Source organism: Xiphophorus hellerii, chromosome 16, assembly GCF_003331165.1.
Source record: "Xiphophorus hellerii strain 12219 chromosome 16, Xiphophorus_hellerii-4.1, whole genome shotgun sequence".
NCBI lineage: Eukaryota > Metazoa > Chordata > Actinopteri > Cyprinodontiformes > Poeciliidae > Xiphophorus > Xiphophorus hellerii.
In genome coordinates this window covers 9,914,620-9,935,640 of record NC_045687.1, presented here as the reverse complement: position 1 = coordinate 9,935,640, position 21,021 = coordinate 9,914,620, and the positions used below count along the sequence as shown (strand labels likewise).

Below are 21,021 nucleotides of genomic sequence, written 5' to 3'. Positions count from 1 at the left end.
ATGCTTTTTACGTTTCTGAAATACCAATTAAAGAACACGTTTGATTGAAAAAAAGAAAAGGAAAAAAAAATCACATTTTGTGTCTGGTGGAGGTTTCCCCTTTAAGACAAGACTCCATCCCACCCCTTTAAGGCTCAACTTCGCACTACAACATCAGGGCACTCTGCACAGACTGTGCTTGTTTTGTGATGGGTGCGAAACGCAAAGCTACTATTCATTTTAATTTAAAACGAGTGCAATAGGATAATAACATCACATAAAACATAGATAGTTGTCGCAATGCACGGGCTCGCCGTCCTCCCCGCCGTGCTGCTCCTGCTGCTCCTCCGCTGCTGCTCCCCTGTCCGGGGATACTTCGCCGAGGAGCGCTGGAGCCCCGAGTCTCCGCTTCTGGCTCCCCGGGTTCTTCTCGCCCTCATCTGCAGAAACTCCGAACACTCTTTGCCGTACTTTCTGGGAACTATAGAGCGACTCAAGTATCCCAAGGACCGTATGGCTCTATGGTAAGTTACTGTAGGTAAGATTATACTGAAATAAAGACAAATGACTGCACATTTGGGGAACGTTTCTTTTTAAATAAGACAATATACAATGTTGAGGTGGAATAAAAGCGGTGGACATGCGTTAGGAGGGATTTTGGACGCATGACCAAATTATGTCACGCAGTTAACGTGTCGGGGTTTAACACTTGAATTTCATCGTGCACAATACAATAGATTAAACGCTCAGTTTGGCTTTGAAAACACACAATAAGCTGAGTAAACGAGGACACAGTTGATTCAAGTTTTACGTGCAAAACTTTGTTCTGTAAACGTGGAGGGGAGGGGACGAGACTTGGCCACGAGGGGAGCTGTGCGATTCAGTATTCAAAATTAAATTTTATTTCAGCCAACCACTTCCATTTCTCTCCATGTCTGAAACCAAACCTGATGGTGAAAATTATCAGCCTTATAATTAATTAAAATATACATAAAACTATGCGATCAGCTAGCACATTGTTACATTTTACCATTACATTACAAATTGAAACAATTTTAATGGACAGTGTGAATATAAGCTAAATTAGTAAGTGTAAATATAAATACTTAGCTGTATCAAATCATTTTGTAACCTTACCCAATGGTGAAATTATTCTGTTACATTAAATGTGATTTTGGGGCCATTTTAAAGGATCTGTTAATCTACACCACCTCAGTTATTTGGGGAAAGCACATATTCCAAAGCAAATTTAGATTGTGCAAACTCATATTTAGTGTAATTTAGACATCTGTCTGCCAGCATTGGTGGAAATAAGGGAGGGGTTTCTCACATAAAAAGCAAGCAAATGACATGCTCCAACAACCCACCCAGACTTAGGTGCTCATCTTTTTCTTCATCATCTCTTTGCAGCATAACCTCAGGACTCAAGTGGTGCGTTCCTTACTCGCAGTCTACATGTGTTCATCTTTTTTTTTTTTTACAGTTAACATGTGTTACGTTTGTTGAAGATGGCTTGGCAGATGTTTAGCTCTGCTGTAAATAGTTTTTGACATTTTAGTTTTACAGGCTCCTCAGTCACAAACAGTTTGAGATGCTGTAAGCACTTCTTGTTCTCTACACTTGGCCGTGTGCGCTCCCAGCTGTTTGTAATGGTGCCAAAAACCTCCGAATCATAACCCACCAAACTGTCATTTAAATCCTTGGTGCATGCAATTAGTGCTGCGGAGTGACAACACAGTAAAAATAGACCAGATATAAGAGGTGCAACTTGTGTGAATATGCTTTTAGAGAACAGTGGCTTTATAGATAATTAGTATACATTTTTCTCAAGTAGTTTAATCTGTTTATGAACAAGAAAAAGTTCAGATTCAAGTATGAGTCATGTAAAGGGTGAATGACCCAAATAAATTTAGGAAGATGACTCGGGTTTCTCAGACTCACAAGAAATCTTTCCGGAACATCCATTATGACTTTTATCCAAAGAAGTATCAAAAAAAGAAATCAAGCTGTCAGATGGAAAGTGTTTTTAGACCGAAGACTGTTGTTTCGCTTGACCAAAAATTTGTTTGTTACATTATTTATCTTTTTTTAACAGTATATATCCAGATGTATCCAGCAGAGTTACAGCAGACATATTTAATTAACTATGTCCATTCACCGAAATGGCATCAGATGTTCATTTTCTTTAGATTTGTTCACTAATATGCATATGTAGACTTAAGTTGTGATACATTGACTTCTGAAGGCAGTGGTTTGCTTTGGATTTTATTTATTCAAATGCAGGTCAAACTTTTTCAGATTTTTGTTAGTAAAAACGTGTGATATTTTCCTTATTATTGCTTTAGTCTGATAAATGAAATTCCAATAAAATACCTTCATGTTTCTGGCTGTAAAAAAAAAAAAAGCAGTGTTTTTGTTTCCATGCACCCAAAAGCACTGCATGATTATTTGATTATATGTAAGTGCTGAAACGATATCTGTGGTATGTTTCCATTCTTTCACAGAATTGTTTCAAACTTCCCCGCTAGCATATTTTCATTTACCTCACAGTTCAAACCTTTTCCTTCCGTTTTAAGGTTATACAGACAACGGTTTCACTTCTTGATTGTGTCTTTTGTATCCTTTGTGTATTTCTTTTGTACAGCCTGCTAACCTAAAAAAATGTCATCTCAGCTCACAGTTTTTGTTGCCTGATGTTGGGATTATTAACACTCAATTCAGTTCCCTCAGCTGCATACAATGACATTACAAAAAGTGAACAGAGGGCTATTGTAATTTGAGTCAGGGTTTGTCCTTTCAACCCAGTCTCTGATTAAACCCAATCTGGCAACAGTTCTGACCTAAATCATTCTGAACCTGGTTTTGGTCAAACCTACTGATTTTATATGTTTGTTTTTTTATTATTATTTGTTGCACATTTACAGGGTAGCAACTGATCACAATGAGGACAACACCACAGTAATTCTGCGTGACTGGCTTTTAAAGGTGGAGAACCATTACCATTATGTGGAGTGGAGGCCAAAAGAAGAACCCAGGTTTGTTGCATTGAGCTTCCAATCAATTTAGGTGCTGCTAAATGAAATCGCAGAATCAATAAATGAACAAATTCCAATGAATAACTCTTAAGATGTATTTCTAAGTCGTTACGAGGATGAAGATGGTCCAAAACATTGGACAGATCTCCGCTATGAGCATGTTATGAAGCTTCGGCAAGGAGCGCTGGAGTCGGCTCGTGAAATGTGGGCCGATTACTTGATGGTAGGTCAATACACTGTTCTATTGATACAAATGCACAACACCATATAGTTCTTAGCACTGAGCCAGCTGTTGAACTATTTTTATCCTGTTGTTCCTGCCAATGGATAAGTGTAAAATCAAGGCCCAATCAAATGCACTGTTATAATTTACAAAGAGCACAGGGTGTCAATTTCACACTGCTCCTAGTCCAATGCTTTGAACTGTAAGCACAATACTGTGCAGATTTCTATTTGTTTTCTCCTGTTGCCCTAGTGTATAATCTTGAGGTTTCGTAGATCTACAATTGCAATAGTTTCATCTCCTTTGAATTGCTTCTCCACGTTCTCTCTTGAGAGACGGAGGGAAAAAAAAGTGAAATTGAGGGTTTGTTTTAACTAGACAGTTGCAGCTAATTAGTAGAGTCCCACTCTTGTTTCACATTCGCTTTTTTTAAGACACTGCTCTGCACATATATTCACGAGACATAAAAAGTTTATATGAGTCTTAATAGTCACGACAAAACTAAGTGCACCTTTGCTGTTTGCATAGGATTTAAGGAGGAATGTAGAAGCCAGGTGTTGCTAATCTAATCCACCCTTACCTTATTCCCAGCAGGTGTGACCAACTATATCAAAGTGGGAGTTTTTGTAGTTTGCTCTGCTGAAAGAGATTATCATCTTTTTCACTGGAGTGTGGAAGGGTGATGGTTTGCACATCGGTTTGCAGCCACAAGACCTGGGTTACCGTGGCTATAAATTTACCAAATTACTCGAGAGTCAAATCTGTGCCAATCTGGTAGGCCTCTTAAACTTAGCTTCAAATAAGTATCTCAAAACTAGCTGCAAATCTACAAAGGAATGACTGAAAACCCCCCAATAAAGTCCATACCTCAGTCTGTTTGAAATGCCAAAGAATGATCTCAAGAGAAAATAAATACTTACAATCCTCAGTGACTTGAAGTAATTCTGTAGTAGAGTTGCAAATTGTTCCTCCACAATAAAAAAAGAAACTGATGAACTCATTATGAACATATCTCCCATCATTTCTACTCTCTTCTGTGCAGTTGGTGGATTGTGATAACCTTCTAACCGATAGAGACGTACTATGGAAGTTAATTAAAGAAAATAAAACAGTAATAGCTCCAATGCTTGAATCCCGAGGCGCCTATTCAAACTTCTGGTGTGGAATGACGTCTCAGGTAGTGTTACAATAATTTGGTTTACCTGACCTGATTTATGCAATGTAGTCACATGCTAACAAACCTCCCCTCATTAGGGTTACTACAGGCGGACACCTGCCTACCTCCCTATCAGGAAGCAAGTCCGCAAAGGTTGTTTTGCTGTTCCGATGGTTCACTCCACATTCCTTATAGACCTCAGGAAACAGGCTACCAGGCAGCTAGCCTTTCACCCGCCACATCCAGAATACAGTTGGGCATTTGATGACATCATTGTGTTTGCATTCTCTGCTCAGATGGCAGGTATTTAACGTGCAATTGCTAGCTTATAAACATAAGCATGACGTTTATTTTGTTGTCATATTCAGTTTAATAATTTTTTTTGTACTTTTTCCAGATGTTCAAATGTTTGTATGCAACAGGGAGACTTATGGTTATATTCCTGTACCCCTGCGCTCCCACAATACTTTGCAAGACGAAGCTGATAGCTTCTTACACTCGCTCTTGGAGGTTAATGGTGAGTTTTCTGCATTTTGACTGTAACCAACCACTTCATTGTCGCTGGTTTCAGCTCTTTGAAATTGTTTATGTGACTACAGCATGAAACTTTACACAGAATATAATTTTTACCATTTCTGCATCCATCTTCTATATTACATTCCAGTGCGGAATCCTCCCCTTATGCCTTCCAAATACATCCGTGTTCCTAGAAAAAAACCTGACAAAATGGGCTTTGATGAAGTGAGTAGAGTGATGTGAAGATGGAAATTGCAAAATGGCCTTCTGCTCATCTCTTTTCTGTAAGACTCCCCGCTGCTGATAAATCAAGAGGTTACATTTGATTATTTTATGTGCATTTTAGGTGTTCATGATAAACTTACCGAGACGGACTGACCGCAGGGAACGCATGCTGAAGGCATTGCATGAGCAGAAGATTGCTTGCAAGATCATTGCAGCAGTAGATGGAAAGTAAGTTTACTCTTTTATAAGTAATAAAACAGTCTGTAGCTGTTACAAATTAATATTTTGTTCTTTGGGCCAGCTGTAAATTTACATTAACATGAAGCACTGATACACCTCCACATTGGATTTGTTGCTGGATTTAATGATTGTGAATGAAACGAATACACTGATTTGAAGTTCAAACTTATTTTACAAGCAAAATATCTACTGCAGCTTTTCCCGCATGTCTCAGCTTTTTACTTGTTACAAATTTGCATTGTAATGTTTGGTTCTTTTGTGTGATTCTTAAATCATGCCATTTTTATCTTGGTGTACTTCTTCTCTTCTTTAGTATGGCTTAAATGTGCTATAAAAATTAACTCCCTATGCCTGCATTTCAGAGCGATGAATGTCAGTGAAATGCATGCCCTGGGTATCCATATGCTCCCTGGATACCAGGACCCTTACCATGGTCGACCACTGACAAAGGGAGAACTAGGCTGCTTTCTTTCTCACTACAACATCTGGAAGGAGGTGAACTTCAAATGCAGAACATTTAAACTGTTTTAAAATTGATAAATACTGACATGTCGTTATTTGTCTGTAGATTGTAGATCGCCGTCTGAAAACTTCCCTCGTGATTGAAGACGACCTGCGTTTCGAGGTCTTCTTCAAACGTCGCTTGATGAACTTGATGAGTGAGATTGAGCATGAAGGACTGGACTGGGATCTTATGTAAGTTTGTTCTTCCTTCATTTATCACAGTCACATTATATCAGCAGTTTTTCTCACCAAGCCTTTTGGTTTCTTCCTTTCTTACAGATATATTGGTCGGAAAAGAATGCAAGTGGATCACAAGGAGAAAGTAGTGCCAAATATTCATAACTTAGTAGAAGCAGATTATTCATATTGGACTCTAGGCTATATGATTTCCCTGCAGGGTGCTGAGAAGCTTTTGAAAGCAGAACCACTAAAAAGGATTTTACCCGTCGATGAATTTCTTCCTATTATGTACAACAAACACCCTCTGTAAGTTTTCAAAGTAAAAGTGCACACAGTTACAGAAACCTCTTGGCAAACTTCTTATTTTCTTCACTTTGCTTTCTCCTTCACAGCTCTGACTATATGGAGCAGTTTGAAAGCAGGGACCTGAAGGCCTTTTCTGCAGAGCCGCTCCTGGTGTTTCCAACTCACTATACGGGCGACCCCGGCTACATCAGCGACACGGAGACCTCCACTGTGTGGGACAATGATAAGGTCCGTACAGACTGGGACAGAGAAGCGCGCTCCGGAAAAACTCAGGAACAGGCCGAGATCAGCCGTGAGGCCCAAAACACAGACGTGCTCCACTCCCCTCTGGACAGCACGGCTCGAGACGAGCTTTAAGAGGAATTGAGAGAGAGCTTAAAACTAAGACATCTGAAATTTTTTTAATCCTTTTTTAACCTAAATGTTTTTGATTTACTTTCACAGCAGGGATGTGATATTGAAGTTTAAAGAATTGGATTTTTCTCTAGTGACAACTTCAAAAGGGATCATGGCTGACTTTTATTTTGTATACTTTGATTTTATTATAATTGGGCACTAGACTTGTCATTATTAATGGCATTTGCAGTACTCACCTTCTGTCTGTCATACAGAAATTAACAGATGCATATAAAATTAGACTGTTACATTTCAGCCATTTTAGGTCAAATGTTACACAGCAAAATGTTTATTTTCCAAATATCTGAACAGTTGCAGATGAAAAAAAAACCCAGTACTTGTCAACTTTTTTGGTTGCTAATTTTTAAAAAAAAAAAAAAGTTATTTTGTAATTTTCTTTTTTTAGTAAACAACTTCGTCAGAGGCATATGGAAATATGTTCCACATGCTAAAAAAATGATTCACCCTTTTACTGTGTAAAAATATGTGTGTGGTTTATTGTATGAAGATAAAATTAAAGGTTTCATTTTAAAAAGTAAATTTTGTGATTTTTATTTTGACAATAATATGCAATTGTACATAACATTAGCAGCGTCATTCTGGATGTGGGCTTAGATTTTAAGTAATACAGAGTCAACATTTAAATGTTTTTATACAAGATGCAACAACTGCTTTACCTCTCAACTGTGACCTCATTAGCTGTTCTTGGGTTCACTATGCACAACTTATTTTTCCACCATGTACAACGGACATAAATAGTGCTAGATGATATTTCCTTAATTTAAAAACCCACCTTTTGTAAGTCAGCAATCCTAAATAAGACAACACAAACTTAACACAGTGGCACCTTCTCACTATATTTGGTGTTATAATGTGGGTGGGTCCTACTGTGACAGAGATACACTTCCTCTTCCCCTCATGGTGAAAACATTAGCCAACCTCCACTCTAGCAGAGGAAGATCTTTTGAGAGATTTAACGGTAGCAAGGTCAGGGCTGTGTGCTGATCATTTTCTGCTACTGTACTCCTGCGCATACACGGTCTGGATCAACTTTTCAGCCGTTGCAACGGCTCTTTTTTTGTTTTTTAAGTGATATATTGTTGAATGAATGCAGGTGCAATGATGTGTGAGTGTATCTAGGGTCTAGCTGGTACGTGGAAAGTGAGGAGAAATGGAAGAAGGAGTGTTAAACAAGGATTCTTCTCAAACTACAGGTGAGAATTCAACCTTTGGGGAGATGTTTGTGTAAGTGATCTCTTGCTTTTTGTATGTTACCGTTTTTTTTTTAAAGGTTCTTATTAAATCCTATATTTTTTTAATCCATTTGTTTAAGATTTATAGTACATTCATCACTGTAGTAAATTACCTTACAGTGGCAAATCTGATTTTGTTTGCTGACGATGCAGTGGCGCCATAATGGGGAAGACTTTGCATGTGGGTGCATGCACATGTTGCATGCACAGTGAGCCTAAATGTGTCTGCTAGAGTGTTAGTGGTGCTTTGAGGCATCCTGCGTGCCATTGAAGGGTTTGTAAGCTTCCTGAACTCTTCCTTCATTTTTGACAGCTGAATTTTGAATTGTAATAGAACAGGATCTATTCACAATCATTTTATAATCCAAAATGATTTAAACTGGCGGACCAGTTTGCAGATTTGCAGAAATATAAAAAATTCTAATCTTGCCATAATATGCCCCAAATGTATTGATGCTAAAGTTGTATAAGCCATTAAAAAAAAAAAATCAACAAACACAAACTGGTTTCAGTCAGGTTTTGACAGTTAGATTTTTGAACGTTGCTGAAATATCTTTCTTACTCTTAGTTCTCATTCTGTCATGAAACTCTACTGGTGTGAAAAACAGGGACTCATTGCATTATGGGACGTGACACGAATTGTGAGCAGGATGTGGTTGACCAAGATGGAGGCGCCTCAGAGGGAGGGAGATTTCTTTCACTTATTTGCTGCATCTGTTGTAATTTGTTGGGGCAAAACCTAGAAGATGAGACAGCAGTTGAATAGCATACGCACAAACGTTTGAGCGTTGGTTTACAAAAGGCACAGTTTTTATCTGCATTGTATATTTAGCTCACATTTGATCGAAAGATTTGTGTTTTTCTCTGAAATGTCCAGGAAATGCTGTCAGATGGTCTAAAAGAGGATCTTAGTTTGATCTTTTTTTAATTCAGTAAATATTCTTGGTATGTGTGTTGTTTGTTCTTGTGTAGGATTCCTTGTGTTTGTCAACCATTCTTCACACAGTTTGTCCTACATTTATAACTGTAGATCAATAAAATAAGTTAATCTGGGTTTTACACTACAAGATGTTTGATGTTATCTAATTTGATCTAACTTCTGTATTCATTATGATATGCAAACATGTTTTGAGAAAGATTTTATTTGACTTTCTGTGACATAAAAAGGAGGACCGTTTCATCACATTTTAGGTTGTTTTTTTATTTCTTATTTCAGAGTTGAGGAAGGTGCCTCAAAAGTCTGAAACCAAGCGATACAGTGAGATCTTCAGGGATTTTGATAATCTTGATCTCTCCTTAATCTCCTCGTAAGTAATAGATATTTAACCGTTGAATCGGCTATTTGTGGTTAACAGGAAAAGATCTAATAGAAATAAATTGAGTGTTCAGCATATACATATTTTTCTATATTTCCACATTTATTTACATCTATAGCATTTTAGTTAACCATTCCTGGTTTTAATTCTTATTATGTTGTTTTATTTTTGGTTTTTTACATCGTTTATTTCCTTTTAACTCTTCCTCCAGGTTCTTTTTAACGTCTATTCAGCTGTGAACACAACAGTTTGACCTCAATCACATGAAATAAGTCTACATTTTGTAAAAGTTTTTTTTTTTTTTCCTTGGGATTTGGTTCCTCTAGTACAGGGATGTCAAACACTAGGCTTCGAGGACTGTGCTGCAACTATTAGACTTTCCACTGGTCCAGAACACCTGAATCATATGACTGAATTAGCTTTTCGCTACAGTCAAATTCTCCTGAGTCCAGCTAATGACCTCATTATTTGATTCGGCTGTGTGAGATTAGTGACACATCTAAAATTGGAAGGACAGTGGCCAATTTTAAAGAGCACAGTTTGACACCTGTGCACCTTCAAATGTCGCTACGTTTCCTGTGACTGATAAAGATGCTAACACTATCTAATGCAGGGGTGGGCAACTTCAGGCCTCAAGGGCCGGTCTCCTGCAACTTTTAGATGCATCTCTACTTCAACACACCTGAGTCAAATAATGAGGTCATAATCAGGATACTGGAGAACTCGACTGCAGCTGAGGTGATTCAGCCATTGGATTCAAGTGTGTTGGACCAGGGAGACGTCTAAGAGTTGCAGGATACCGGTCCTCGAGGACCAGGATTGCCCACCCCTGATCTAATGTATAAATGAGAATTAGGAATATGAAATAACAAGAATACATACAAAGTAGAGTAGGATATTCAATTTTGCTTGTATTTTGAAATAAAAACAGCTCATATTCCTTGACAAACCCTGCAGTTTTGAGGTATTTGTATTTGATTCTTTTGAATTACATTTTCTCCTGTGTTCAGAGAAGATCTGCTAACAGACAGCGACTGCCAATTCATCTCCGAATCCAGTGAATCTGGAGACGGTGCAGAGATCACAGAGCAAAATGACGAACATGTAAGGTTTTTTTTCCCCCTACAACTAATGAAAACCATGAATCTCTATTATATGATATTAAAGTTCAGTTCTTGATCTGTTAATAAATTTGCTGATTTTGTTAACTAGATACAATTTATGTATTTTATAATTGATGTAACACAGTGCCAGCAGTGCTGGCTGTAGATGTGCTTTGACAGAGTAAGCTTCTCATTCTTCTGTGGTGTAAGTTTTTTTTTTTTTTTTTTACTTCACAGATTGGTGCTGAGGCAGGTGAAGGCGATGGATGCCTAAGAGGTAGGATGTCTTCCTAATGCCAACTCAGATAATAAACAAGAAAAGAGGGCTAGTGAACAAAAAATTTACCCTGTTCTGTGTGTCAGCTTCAGGTCTGGCTTTCATAAACCGTGATGAGCAGGTTTCCTGTACAACAACATCTATTAGAACATGGTTTCAGGGTGAAAGGTCATTAGCTTAATCACCTCTTCACCTTAACATACACCATCATGTCACTGATTTCTGTCATCCTGTCAGTCTCTGAGGAGAAACTTCAGCTGCTGCTAGCAACACATTTTCTATTTTAGTGTTGGTTACATCCTTACTCCTAGCTGTAAGTTACAGTTAACCTGTTGTAACAAGATTAGGATAAAGCGAGAGGATTTAAGCAGGGCACAGATGCTCCAAATTTATTACACACGAGAAGGAGGGTTAGACTAAATAAAGGCAAGTTGTCAGTTACGTGGCTTGAGTGAAAGAAATACAAACTAAGTAAATAGAGACCATCCCTTTTAATAGATGCTTCCATAAGAAAATCTAATGAAAATATTTTATCATACCAGACAGAAGACTATTCAAATTAGAAGACCGTTTGTAGATGACATAAGTAATTTGCAGTTGCATCCAAAAGTATTTCTAGCTCTGACAGATTCAGGTTTACTGAGATGTTTCTTCTGTCTGGGTGTAGTTTTAACATGTTTGATAGGCCCAACAAAGTCCTGACTTGAATCTAAGAGAATCTGTGACAGGAGCTAAAGATTAGGGTGATGGCAAAGAGGCCTTCCAAATGTAAGGACTTGGAACTATAAAGCAAAATAAATCTTCCAACAAACCCATTGAAAAAGGTAAAAAAGTTGATCAGCAGGGTTTGATTGCTGTAATACCAGAAAAAAAATCCATTGATTATTAAGAAAAGTATAAATAGTATTTGCTTTATTGCCATTAAAAATGCTAATAAAAACAAATGAATGTTTTTCAGATACATTTAAATGTAAATCTGCCTGGGGTATGAGTAACTTTGGACTGAACCGCCCAGAGACAAAAAAGAAAAAAGTCAAACTTAATCTTGTTAGCTCAACAGCTCCTCCCCCACCCTGTCTTATCCCAGGAGCTCAATCAACACTCCAGGAGGTAAATCTTACTCAGTGCGACTGTAAGGTCTTTCACTCAGAAATCTGGACTAACCAGGATAATCCTCAATCTAAGCGCCAGAGGCTGTAGTCATTTAGCAGCACAGAATTACACATGGACTGATTTCTTAAAAGGAGTATTTTCTATTTGCAAAAATTGATAGGAATTTCAATATTGTCAATTTTATCACATCACCTGGCTACAATTTTTTCATCACTTTGGATTACTTTTGACTCTGCTAGAGAACAGGACAGGGAAAAAAATCCCCCAGGTGGATTTTTTTTTTTTTCGCTTGGATTTTGACCAAATTGGATTTGGTGTCCACGTCAAAACACAGGATAATGAAATCTACATGTCTGAATGAGGAACTACTGAGATAAGTTACGGCACTCCTTCTGAGGACTTTTGATTAACGGCAATTCCGTAATGGGCCAAGTTGTTGGAGGAATTGCAGGTCTTAAGTTGGAAAGTGACAACGCTTTATTTTCATTGTGCTGAGTTTGAATGCAGAGAAAAGAAAGAGACTGGGCGGTTTTGGTGGAGAGCTTTTTGGAGAGCATGTGATTGTCACACATACATCACCCAGTCAGAGGTGAAATGAGTCAGAGAGGAAGAAGTCACAGAGGTTGGCAAACAAACAGCCTGTCAGCCAGACCACAGTAGAGTTGAGACATGATAGTGTCTCTTAGAGCCTACCAGCTCTGTCATGTTGTTCTGCTCTCACCAAGTGGCTCAGCTCTCAAAAGCTGACCAGCAGTGAATAGGTGTAAGGGGGAGGGTCCATGCAGAGAGAGGAACAGAGGAGAGGAGGGAAGTTATTTAGCTATAGCTGTTCGCCTGTGGCTGACATAAGCCCTCCCCTATGACATACATCCCTATTTTCTTTGCCAGCTACCTAAACGATACAGGAACTGTGTTGGCATGTTAACATTCTGCTGAAAATACCTGGAAGCGACAACTTACCCTGAGGAACAGCAATGACTTACCAGATGCAATCAATTTTTCCTGTACTTGGTTTGTGTTGCTTTTTAAAGCTTTGTTTGGTTTTTCATTAGTTTTGTCTTGTCTGATTTGGAGTGGAGTCTTTGGACTGACACCGTATGCTAGATTGATGCTTCTCTGCGGTTGGTGGTAGATTAGGTCCTCCAGGAAGGAGAAGTTTTGGGTGTAGCCCAGCGGACCCAGTGTTATCTCTGGATTCATCCCCAAGTGTACAGAGCCTACAGTGATGCTGATGTACTCCCTCACAGCCCAGGAAGCAGACTTGGCCCTCTTTCGCTGTGAGGATGGAGTGGAGACGGCACTGCAGTATGCCAAGATGTGGTGCCGCTATGCCAAGGACCTTCTTGCCTGGATGGAGAAGAGAATCAGCTTGGGTGAGTTCATAAAAAAAACTGAAACAAGGAGGCAGCAGAGTAACATGCAAATAATTTCACTATCCTGTGGTGTATTTAAATCTAACAGGTAAGAAAAGGCTGAAATGCAACAGTTGTTTACAAAATGCAAATTGAAACACCAAACAGGAAATAGCTTGGGAAAATGACTGTTGCTTTTTGGGTTTAGGTTCAGTGTATTTCACATGTTTGGTGGATTTCTGTGTTTCACAGGCGAAGCATAACTTTGATCTCTAAGTAATACGTACATAGTGGCACATGCAGTATTTCAGCAGAAAAAAAGATCATATTTTGGAACAATGAACCCTCTTAGCCTCCCTGATCATTTGCCGTCTCCCCAGTGAACAACGTACACAGAGAAAGGATTAAAGATTAGCAAGTAAGAGGAGGGTACTAAAGAAGAGGGGGCTCATTCAGAGCACACAGACACTGATTACCCTCAGACCAGCCTGAACAGGTGCAGTGTCCAGAAAGGGATCTAAAGATTACAAGTCTAGAGGAAGTGATCAAAAAACAGGGTTGCCCACAAAAGCTGTCTGAAGCGGTCTAGTGCAACTGCATGTAATGCTGGGTGGAGCTCAAAGAAAACCACTGCTTACGCAGTATGTAGTAACACTGTGAGATACCTTTCCCAATAATAATAGTATTTTAAAATAAGGACTTGGTTACAAATAAAACTAATAAGGACAAAAACATGAACGAATTGCTAGTTATTACATGACAATAATGTCTTGTACATGATTATGTAATATGTATAAGTTATGGGTTTCATTTTGAGTCATTGGTTGGCCACTGACTTTTATGTAACAAGTAGTAACTTAGTAGTTTCCTAAAGTTTCTGTCCCCTCAGTGTTTCAGCAACGGCTTGCATGTCAGACTAATAGATGAACAGATTATGCAGTCTTCACAGCACTTTATATAAGTACACTGTTTGTGGATTTTTATTAAGTACTTCAACCCAATGTTCTCAAATAAATTAGTTCAAAAGTGCAAAGCTTGGATGAGGGCATCTCACTATGTGCATGGGTGTTGGAGTTCTTCAGAAACTGATCACAGAGGCTGAGAACAGATGATCAAATCTTAGCTACTCTAATTTTGAGCTCTGGTGAGCCACAAAACTTTATTTTCACTCCTTACCTTAACTCTGAGTTCACACTTCATCCCTCACTCATTCATACCACAAACACCTTTATAAAGTTTGTTCATGGTGCTGCCATTTTGGGACTGATTCATGACAACAAAGAGACAGCTTAGAGAGAACGGATAAAGAACAGTACTGGGACAGCAGCGTTCCCGTAACGACTTGGACCTGAACACCGAAATAATTCTAGATAAGATCATTAGAGCATACTGAGAACCTTAATTTCTATTCATGGTTTTAGCTAATTGTAAACATTTTATTTCATAGTTTTATTGCTTTATAAAAGATGCAGTTTTATTTTCCTACGTTATATTTATTTAGTCAATATCATCTGCCCATTTTCATTGACAGAGCAAGAATTTGCAAAAAATGTGATGAAGGCAGCAGAAGGAGCAAAGGTCAGCGTGACACAACAGGTACGGCTTTACTAACTAAAAAAAACAAGGTTCTTTTTATGATCATAATGTTCTAGAATTTAATACTGTTCCTCAAATTTAAGCTTGTGTCATTTGACCATTTTGCTATAGTCTATCAGCTGCAGTAAAACCATATTAATGCTTTTTTTTTTTTACTGTGCAGGAAATGATGCCACTACAGTATATCTACACCATGACTTTGGAACAAGATATAAAGAATAGTTTGACCTCTAGAAGGACTTCAGAACTCCTGCAAAACCGGTGTTACCAGGTAGAGATGTAAACTGTAACAAAAAGTGTGAGTTTCAATAAGCCATTTTTAGATTTCAGAAAGTATTTGATGTGAACTTTGTTTTTGTCATAAAGGCTTTGGCTGACAAGAGGACTGAGATCGATAAGTGGCGGAGAGAGTTTAAAGATCAGTGGGCAAGGGCGCAAAGGAAGATGGTGAGGGAAATGTGCTGTATATTTATAGCTGTGGTTGCGTTCTGCTTATTGTCACACACATTTTGTCAAAATCAAAACACTGTTGCTAAAGAGGTGTCTGGATATGACCTGGTTGATACCTTTTACAAGGTACACTACATTTGTGCACAATAAAGTGGTAATTGTCTTATATTTGTGGAGTCTCTCTATATTATCCTTTTCAGTAGATATTCAGTAATCCCTATCTTCTGAGTGCACACCAATATGTCTCATGCATGTTTGGATATTTTTTCATAAGTCTAGCAGAAGGTTGTAATTCAATTTGTATTGTGCTAAAAAATTAATTATAAATACGTTTTTCTTCTACTTATTCTGCAGTCCATCTCCGTTTCTTGTTTTCAGAGTGATGCAGTCACGGCTCTCAAAAAGGCCAAGCATCAATACTTCCAACGCTGTGATGAACTGGAAAAGGCAAAAGCGGTCTCAGCGAAAGCGGTGGATGACACAGTTGGAGTAAAAACACTTGACAAGAGAAGGAAGTCCAAGGATGAAGCACAGTCAAAAGTGTGTTAACCTAAAGTTATTAACACACAAATTTAATACACTTCTCAGAAAAAAAAAACATTTATTTGTTTTGTGTTTATTTGGTAAGGTTTGATAGATATTTTAATAATTACTCTGGAATTAAGCTTGTAGTAGGTAATTTCAGATGGGTTTTTTTTTATATAAATATTTGCTTCAGTTTTCCATGAAGTTCTTATATTTTTGAGGGAACAAAAAGGCTGTAATTTATTTATGTTAAATCTACACAGTAATATTTTTGAAAACACAGTTGTTACTTTAGCACAGCATTTTGCTCTTACATAAAAGAAACAGATTTTTGAGGTTAATTCTGTGTTCCTTCTAGGTATTAGAGACAGAACTTCTCTACAGACAGTGTGTGAGTGATGCCAAGTTAACCCAAGATGAATTAGTGAAGTCCAAAGAAAGAATCATTACTCACACTCGCAAGCTCATCTGTCAGGGAGACAATTTGCTCAAAGAGGTTGGTGTAAAGAAAAAAAAAATCTTTTTTTTTTCTCCTTTCAGCTTGTGTCTAAACAATCTGGTCTCCTTGCCTCAGGTCACAGTCAATATGTTCTACTACCAGCGGCAGCAAACAGAGCCCATGCCTCTTGGGTATCAAAACCTTGAGTTGACTTGCAGGACTGTGGAGCCTGGTGAACCCTATCTGCTTTACATCCTCAGCAGGCGTCGGCCTGAGCAAACTCTCCAAACGTTCAGCTTTCAAGACTACACTCCTCAGGGTAAAAGGTAAAGACTGAAAGTTTTTTATTTGTCTGTTTTTCGATGGAACTGCAGCAGAAAGACATGTATTTGTGCTCCTTTTTCTACTTTGCTCATCATCAAATGACTTTTTGTTTTCATTTAAAAGCAACAGAAGAAAACCCAGCAACATTCTCAGCCCTCTGCAGGACTCGATACCCACAATTGAGGATAGTCCTTATAAACGATCCATTGATGGCAGTAAGGGCTCAAAAAAGTATGTCATGGCCATTTTTGAAACTTTTCTTCTTAACTTACATTTTGATGCATTTTAGGGAGAACGGGGCACAGTGACAGTGAGAGTATTGGTGGCAGTTTGGAATCCCTCTCAAGCCCTGGTAAAAACAGGCCCTCGTTTGCTCTTGTCAATAAAAGTTTGCATAAAAATGTAAACTTTGCATTTGTCTTGTTTTTTTTTTTTCTTTTTGTTTAAGCTCATAGAAGACTGCCCAAAACATTATCTACTTTGACAGTGTCATCAGATGACCTGGAAGTATCAGACATGGTGTCAGAATCAGGTCGGTTTCCTCACTGCACACGTTCAGATCATTTGCATCAGCGTTGATGTTAAACTTCACAAAAGGTGTCTACTTTCTATGTCCACAGACTACGCTGATGGCCAGTCTGTGAAAACACGAATGTTTTCTCGAGCTGCGCTGACGCATCGGCTCAAAAAAATGAAGAGCAAGATGGCTAAATGCAAACAGTGTGATAACTACATTGTTGTCAGTGGGGTTGAATGTGAGGAGGTATGAAGTCATGTCTGAAAGATGAACTGTAATAATACAGACTAATATGGGTAAAAGTGGAAAAATAAAAATAGAAATACTTGTTCTTCCCCTCCTACACGTTAGTGTGGGCTGGCTTTCCACAGAAAGTGTATGGAAGTGTGTCAACTAGAGTGTGAGCAGAAGAAAGGTACCGTATTTGGAGTGGACCTCTCTGTGATTTTACAAGACCGGCCGGATGAGGTGCCATTTGTTGTTCGATGCTGCACAAATGAGATTGAAAGTCGTGCGCTTTCTGTTCAGGTATTAATTTACCATCTTCAAAAAGGTTGACCTAGAAGATGTAGCTTCTTGAATCTGAGCTGTTGTCTAATAACTGCTGTCCGCCGTTGTTTCTGAGGGGGTGTATCGTGTGAGTGGATCCAAACCTCGCATTCAGAAGCTCTGCCAGACGTTTGAGACACAAAAGGACCAGGTTGACCTCTCTGATCACTCGCCACATGACATCACATCTATCCTTAAGCACTTCTTCAAGGAGGTACTTCTACAAGTTCTAATAAAGCTTAATAAAATTATGTCTAATTTATTGTTTGCTTTAAAAATAGAGTTTAGTTGTCTAAAAGAGCATTAATAGTCAGCAGCAACTTGTTCTCTTCTGAATAAATCATTGCACTGCAATACTTTCTAGCTACCAGAGCCTCTATTAACCTTTGACCTGTACAATGAATTCATCGGGGCGGGAAAGACCATTCAGCACCTGAGTGAAAAGGAAACCTCACCAGAACCCAACGAGATATTGGACATTATTCACAAACTACAAAAGCTACTGAAAAAGCTCCCTTCACATTACTACTCAACTTTGCAGTACCTTATTTCTCATCTGCAAAGGTAAGCATGATACAGAAAGAAAGACCTTTAGGTTAACTTACCTAACTTTTGTCCCTTTGTTTTTCTGTGCAGCTGTTCTTACATTTGTCATTGTTTTTGCCTCCCCAGAGTTTCAGAGAACTATGACAACAAGATGTCACCTAGCAATCTAGGTATTGTGTTTGGACCGACATTATTGCGCCCTCTAGTGTCTACGGACATGTCAATGATTGCCCTTCTGGAGACGAGCTACCAGGCGATGCTTGTGGAGTTCCTCATTACACATCACGACAGGATTTTTGGAATGGAGCAGAGCATGAACACACCCCCTCCCCCAGCCCCCACAGCACCTCTCCCAGAAACCCCACCCAGAGCTTCCTGTCCCCTGGATGGAGTCGAGGCAGACTTGCAACTTGACACTTCCCCCAAAGAGCGTCCACAGTCCCTAGAGGTAAGTACCTTGGTCTTAAAAGGATAACTCACGTGTCCCTGGCATATACTTTGCACTTCTTTTACTTAGCCTTAGCACATTAACCTTTTGCTAATTTCTTTAAGATTAGAAAGCTGCTCAGCTGCTTTATTTCTGCTTAAAGCTCTGCTTTGCATGTTCTGTCGACCTTTAGTTCTTGAATGTTTCCAACAATTTAAAAAATAACCACTGTTAATCCTACTTTAAATGTTCAGAATGGCTCAAGGAAATAACTCAAAAACTAATAGAAGATGGAGAATAATAACATTTAGAATAAGAGCTCAAAATTACTGTACCCAACGTAGCGATCGCCCCACTATCCCCTCTATCCCAGACAGAGTAGGATTAGAAGCGACCAGTAAATGCTCCCAGAAATCCACCTCAACTTGTATCATTCCAACAGAGCCGAGTTATCAAGAGAGACTCGAGCGAGGGTTATATCTCTGACAAGTCTTCATCCAATGAGGCAGTGGACCAGTTCGGCCCCGAAGCCAATGAGAGCGCAGGTAGGCAGATGTGGGCTTCAGTCAAATGCTCCTGAACAAACAAATAGAAATGATATACATTTTGTTGATACTGGCATTTCCTGTTGCCTGTAGATGGCATGTTTTAATTAGGTTTGTCTCAAAATGCATATATCAAACCAACAGGTTCCTATTTATGGTAAAGTAAGAGTTGGTTTCTAACCACTTGATGCTGTGGGTGTAGACTGCCACAAGTTCTGTTGTCATTTCTTGTTTCAGCTCATTTCCTCTAGTTATTTTTAGGACTATGACTTCCCTTTGATGATAAGTGGTAAACTTAAACAGATGTACATTTACATTTCTTAATCATTTATATTAATCCACCAGTTTAATATATAATCACATTTAACCACATTGATTACCAATGATTAGCATTAGAAATCATTTGTGGGTTTTAATTTCTATTTTAAAAATAACAGCAAAATAAGGGAACTTGTCTTTTTTGCTGCACAGGAAGCTCACACTACTCTTTGCTACTCGCTTTTCTGTTGCTTTGCTTCTTTGTGCGGTTTCATCTACAAGAACCTCTTATATTTCACGTAGATCTCAAATCAATAACATATGTGTTTTTGGTTGTTTTTTTTTGTTTTTTCAGTTTCAAATTGAGAAATAAGATAAATGTGATTTTTTTTCTTCTACAATATAGTTCAGACATGGCAAGGTTTTCTAAATTTGCCTAACAAACATGCAAGATAAATAACCAGTAAGCTCTGCTAGGTCTGACGTAATTTTGCAAATTACACATTTATGTTCTTTCTTCACCCTAGTCCTGGCTATGAAAGCAACATCAAGCAATCCTCAAGGCAAAGCTGCAGGAAAATCTTCCTCAGATTCAGGCACACAACCACATTATCGTTTTACTAGACAGCCTGTGAAGCATCACCGGTTTCAAAACCTAGGAACCCGATTCTCTAACCCAGACTGTGCAACGAAACAGCCAGCGACTCCCAAAAGGGCAAATTATCGTAGTGCAAACAACAGCCGCAGCTCCTCTCCAGACCCTGGATCGCAGAGATTTCTGCAAAACTTAGAGGGCCACTGTGACATCATTCAGCAACCCCACCAGGTCACCACTACAGCAGAGGGTACGGTCAATGCTCCTCTGAGTCCCCAAGAGGTTGTGCAGTACATGCTGGGAGTGGATTCCACGGTAACATCACCAGGAGCTGCATTATCATCCAGTACAACAGAGAGGTCCACTCAAGAAATGACAAGATGGAGTCAAGCAGATCACAAAGTAAATGTGAACAGTGTTGGACAGAACCGCATTCATTATCCGTGTCCGAGGACCAGCTCTGCTGAGCACAACCTGACCTCGCCAGCCCAGAAGATCCTGTCTAGTTTGAAGCTGAGACGCAGCCACTCAGAGAAGGAGGAGCAGCTCTTTGTTTGAGGGAAAGGGACATTTTTAGACAACATAACGATTTACATACACTGAAGAACTGCAATTATTTTACACTGTGTGTAAAAAAAAAAAAAGAAAAAAAAACAAAAAAACAAAAAAAAACTGTGACTAAAACAGTAAAAACTGACTACATTCATGTAGTTTTTTTAAAATCATCATCTACTGTATTTTATTCACTTTGATTTCCCCTATGTTAGCATGTTTGAATTGTTAAAAAAAAAAACCTAAGCTTTTAGAAACGTTGATTTCAAACTCACCTGAAATAAATCATTGGTGATGATTACTCAGAGACAGTACAGTTAAATCTTCTTCTTTTTACGGTCAACCTTTCAGCAGAAAAATGCAACAACCAGATAGTACAGGAACATGTTTTTTTTGTTATTGTTGTTTTTTTTTTGGGGGGGGGGGGGGGGGGGGTCCCATTTTCAGTATTCAGTATTTGAATGTAACATGCAGGTGCTTGTAATTTAAAAAAAATATATATATATATATATATATATATATAT

At 38.6% G+C, this 21,021-nt stretch overlaps 2 protein-coding genes across 3 annotated transcripts; both read left to right on the top strand.

Annotated features, from left to right (window-relative positions):
• The first annotated feature begins 128 nt into the window (after positions 1 to 128).
• Positions 129 to 7,300, top strand: colgalt1a (collagen beta(1-O)galactosyltransferase 1a). The gene is made up of 12 exons (XM_032588392.1): positions 129 to 503; positions 2,904 to 3,014; positions 3,120 to 3,237; positions 4,280 to 4,414; positions 4,492 to 4,696; positions 4,791 to 4,910; positions 5,058 to 5,134; positions 5,256 to 5,362; positions 5,737 to 5,869; positions 5,943 to 6,070; positions 6,158 to 6,364; positions 6,451 to 7,300. Exons 1-12 carry the CDS (start codon positions 280 to 282, stop codon positions 6,719 to 6,721), a joined length of 1,836 nt encoding a protein of 611 aa, XP_032444283.1. The 5' UTR covers positions 129 to 279; the 3' UTR covers positions 6,722 to 7,300.
• A 394-nt stretch (positions 7,301 to 7,694) lies between these two features.
• gmip (GEM interacting protein) lies at positions 7,695 to 20,984 on the top strand. 2 transcript variants are annotated; one of them, XM_032588384.1, is made up of 21 exons: positions 7,695 to 7,974; positions 9,230 to 9,320; positions 10,340 to 10,433; positions 10,670 to 10,709; positions 13,070 to 13,195; positions 14,706 to 14,770; positions 14,934 to 15,041; positions 15,137 to 15,217; positions 15,599 to 15,760; positions 16,104 to 16,241; positions 16,320 to 16,510; positions 16,632 to 16,723; positions 16,798 to 16,860; positions 16,957 to 17,040; positions 17,129 to 17,271; positions 17,377 to 17,553; positions 17,651 to 17,788; positions 17,939 to 18,138; positions 18,247 to 18,568; positions 18,990 to 19,092; positions 19,878 to 20,984. In XM_032588384.1, exons 1-21 carry the CDS (start codon positions 7,932 to 7,934, stop codon positions 20,501 to 20,503), a joined length of 3,087 nt encoding a protein of 1,028 aa, XP_032444275.1. In that variant the 5' UTR covers positions 7,695 to 7,931; the 3' UTR covers positions 20,504 to 20,984. The 2 variants fall into 2 exon arrangements, with proteins under 2 accessions (XP_032444275.1, XP_032444276.1); XM_032588385.1 differs by lacking the exons at positions 7,695 to 7,974; positions 9,230 to 9,320; positions 10,340 to 10,433; positions 10,670 to 10,709 and adding an exon at positions 10,770 to 12,833.
• The last annotated feature ends 37 nt before the right edge of the window (positions 20,985 to 21,021 follow it).

Coding starts and splice junctions, on each gene's coding strand:
- colgalt1a (XM_032588392.1), top strand. CDS start 280: ATGCACGGGCTCGCCGTCCTCCCCGCCGTGCTGCTCCTGCTGCTCCTC. Junction 5,870..5,942: donor ACTACAACATCTGGAAGGAG/GTGAACTTCAAA, acceptor ATTTGTCTGTAG/ATTGTAGATCGCCGTCTGAA. Junction 6,365..6,450: donor ATGTACAACAAACACCCTCT/GTAAGTTTTCAA, acceptor TCTCCTTCACAG/CTCTGACTATATGGAGCAGT.
- gmip (XM_032588384.1), top strand. CDS start 7,932: ATGGAAGAAGGAGTGTTAAACAAGGATTCTTCTCAAACTACAG. Junction 17,041..17,128: donor AGACATGGTGTCAGAATCAG/GTCGGTTTCCTC, acceptor CTATGTCCACAG/ACTACGCTGATGGCCAGTCT. Junction 17,789..17,938: donor TTAAGCACTTCTTCAAGGAG/GTACTTCTACAA, acceptor AATACTTTCTAG/CTACCAGAGCCTCTATTAAC.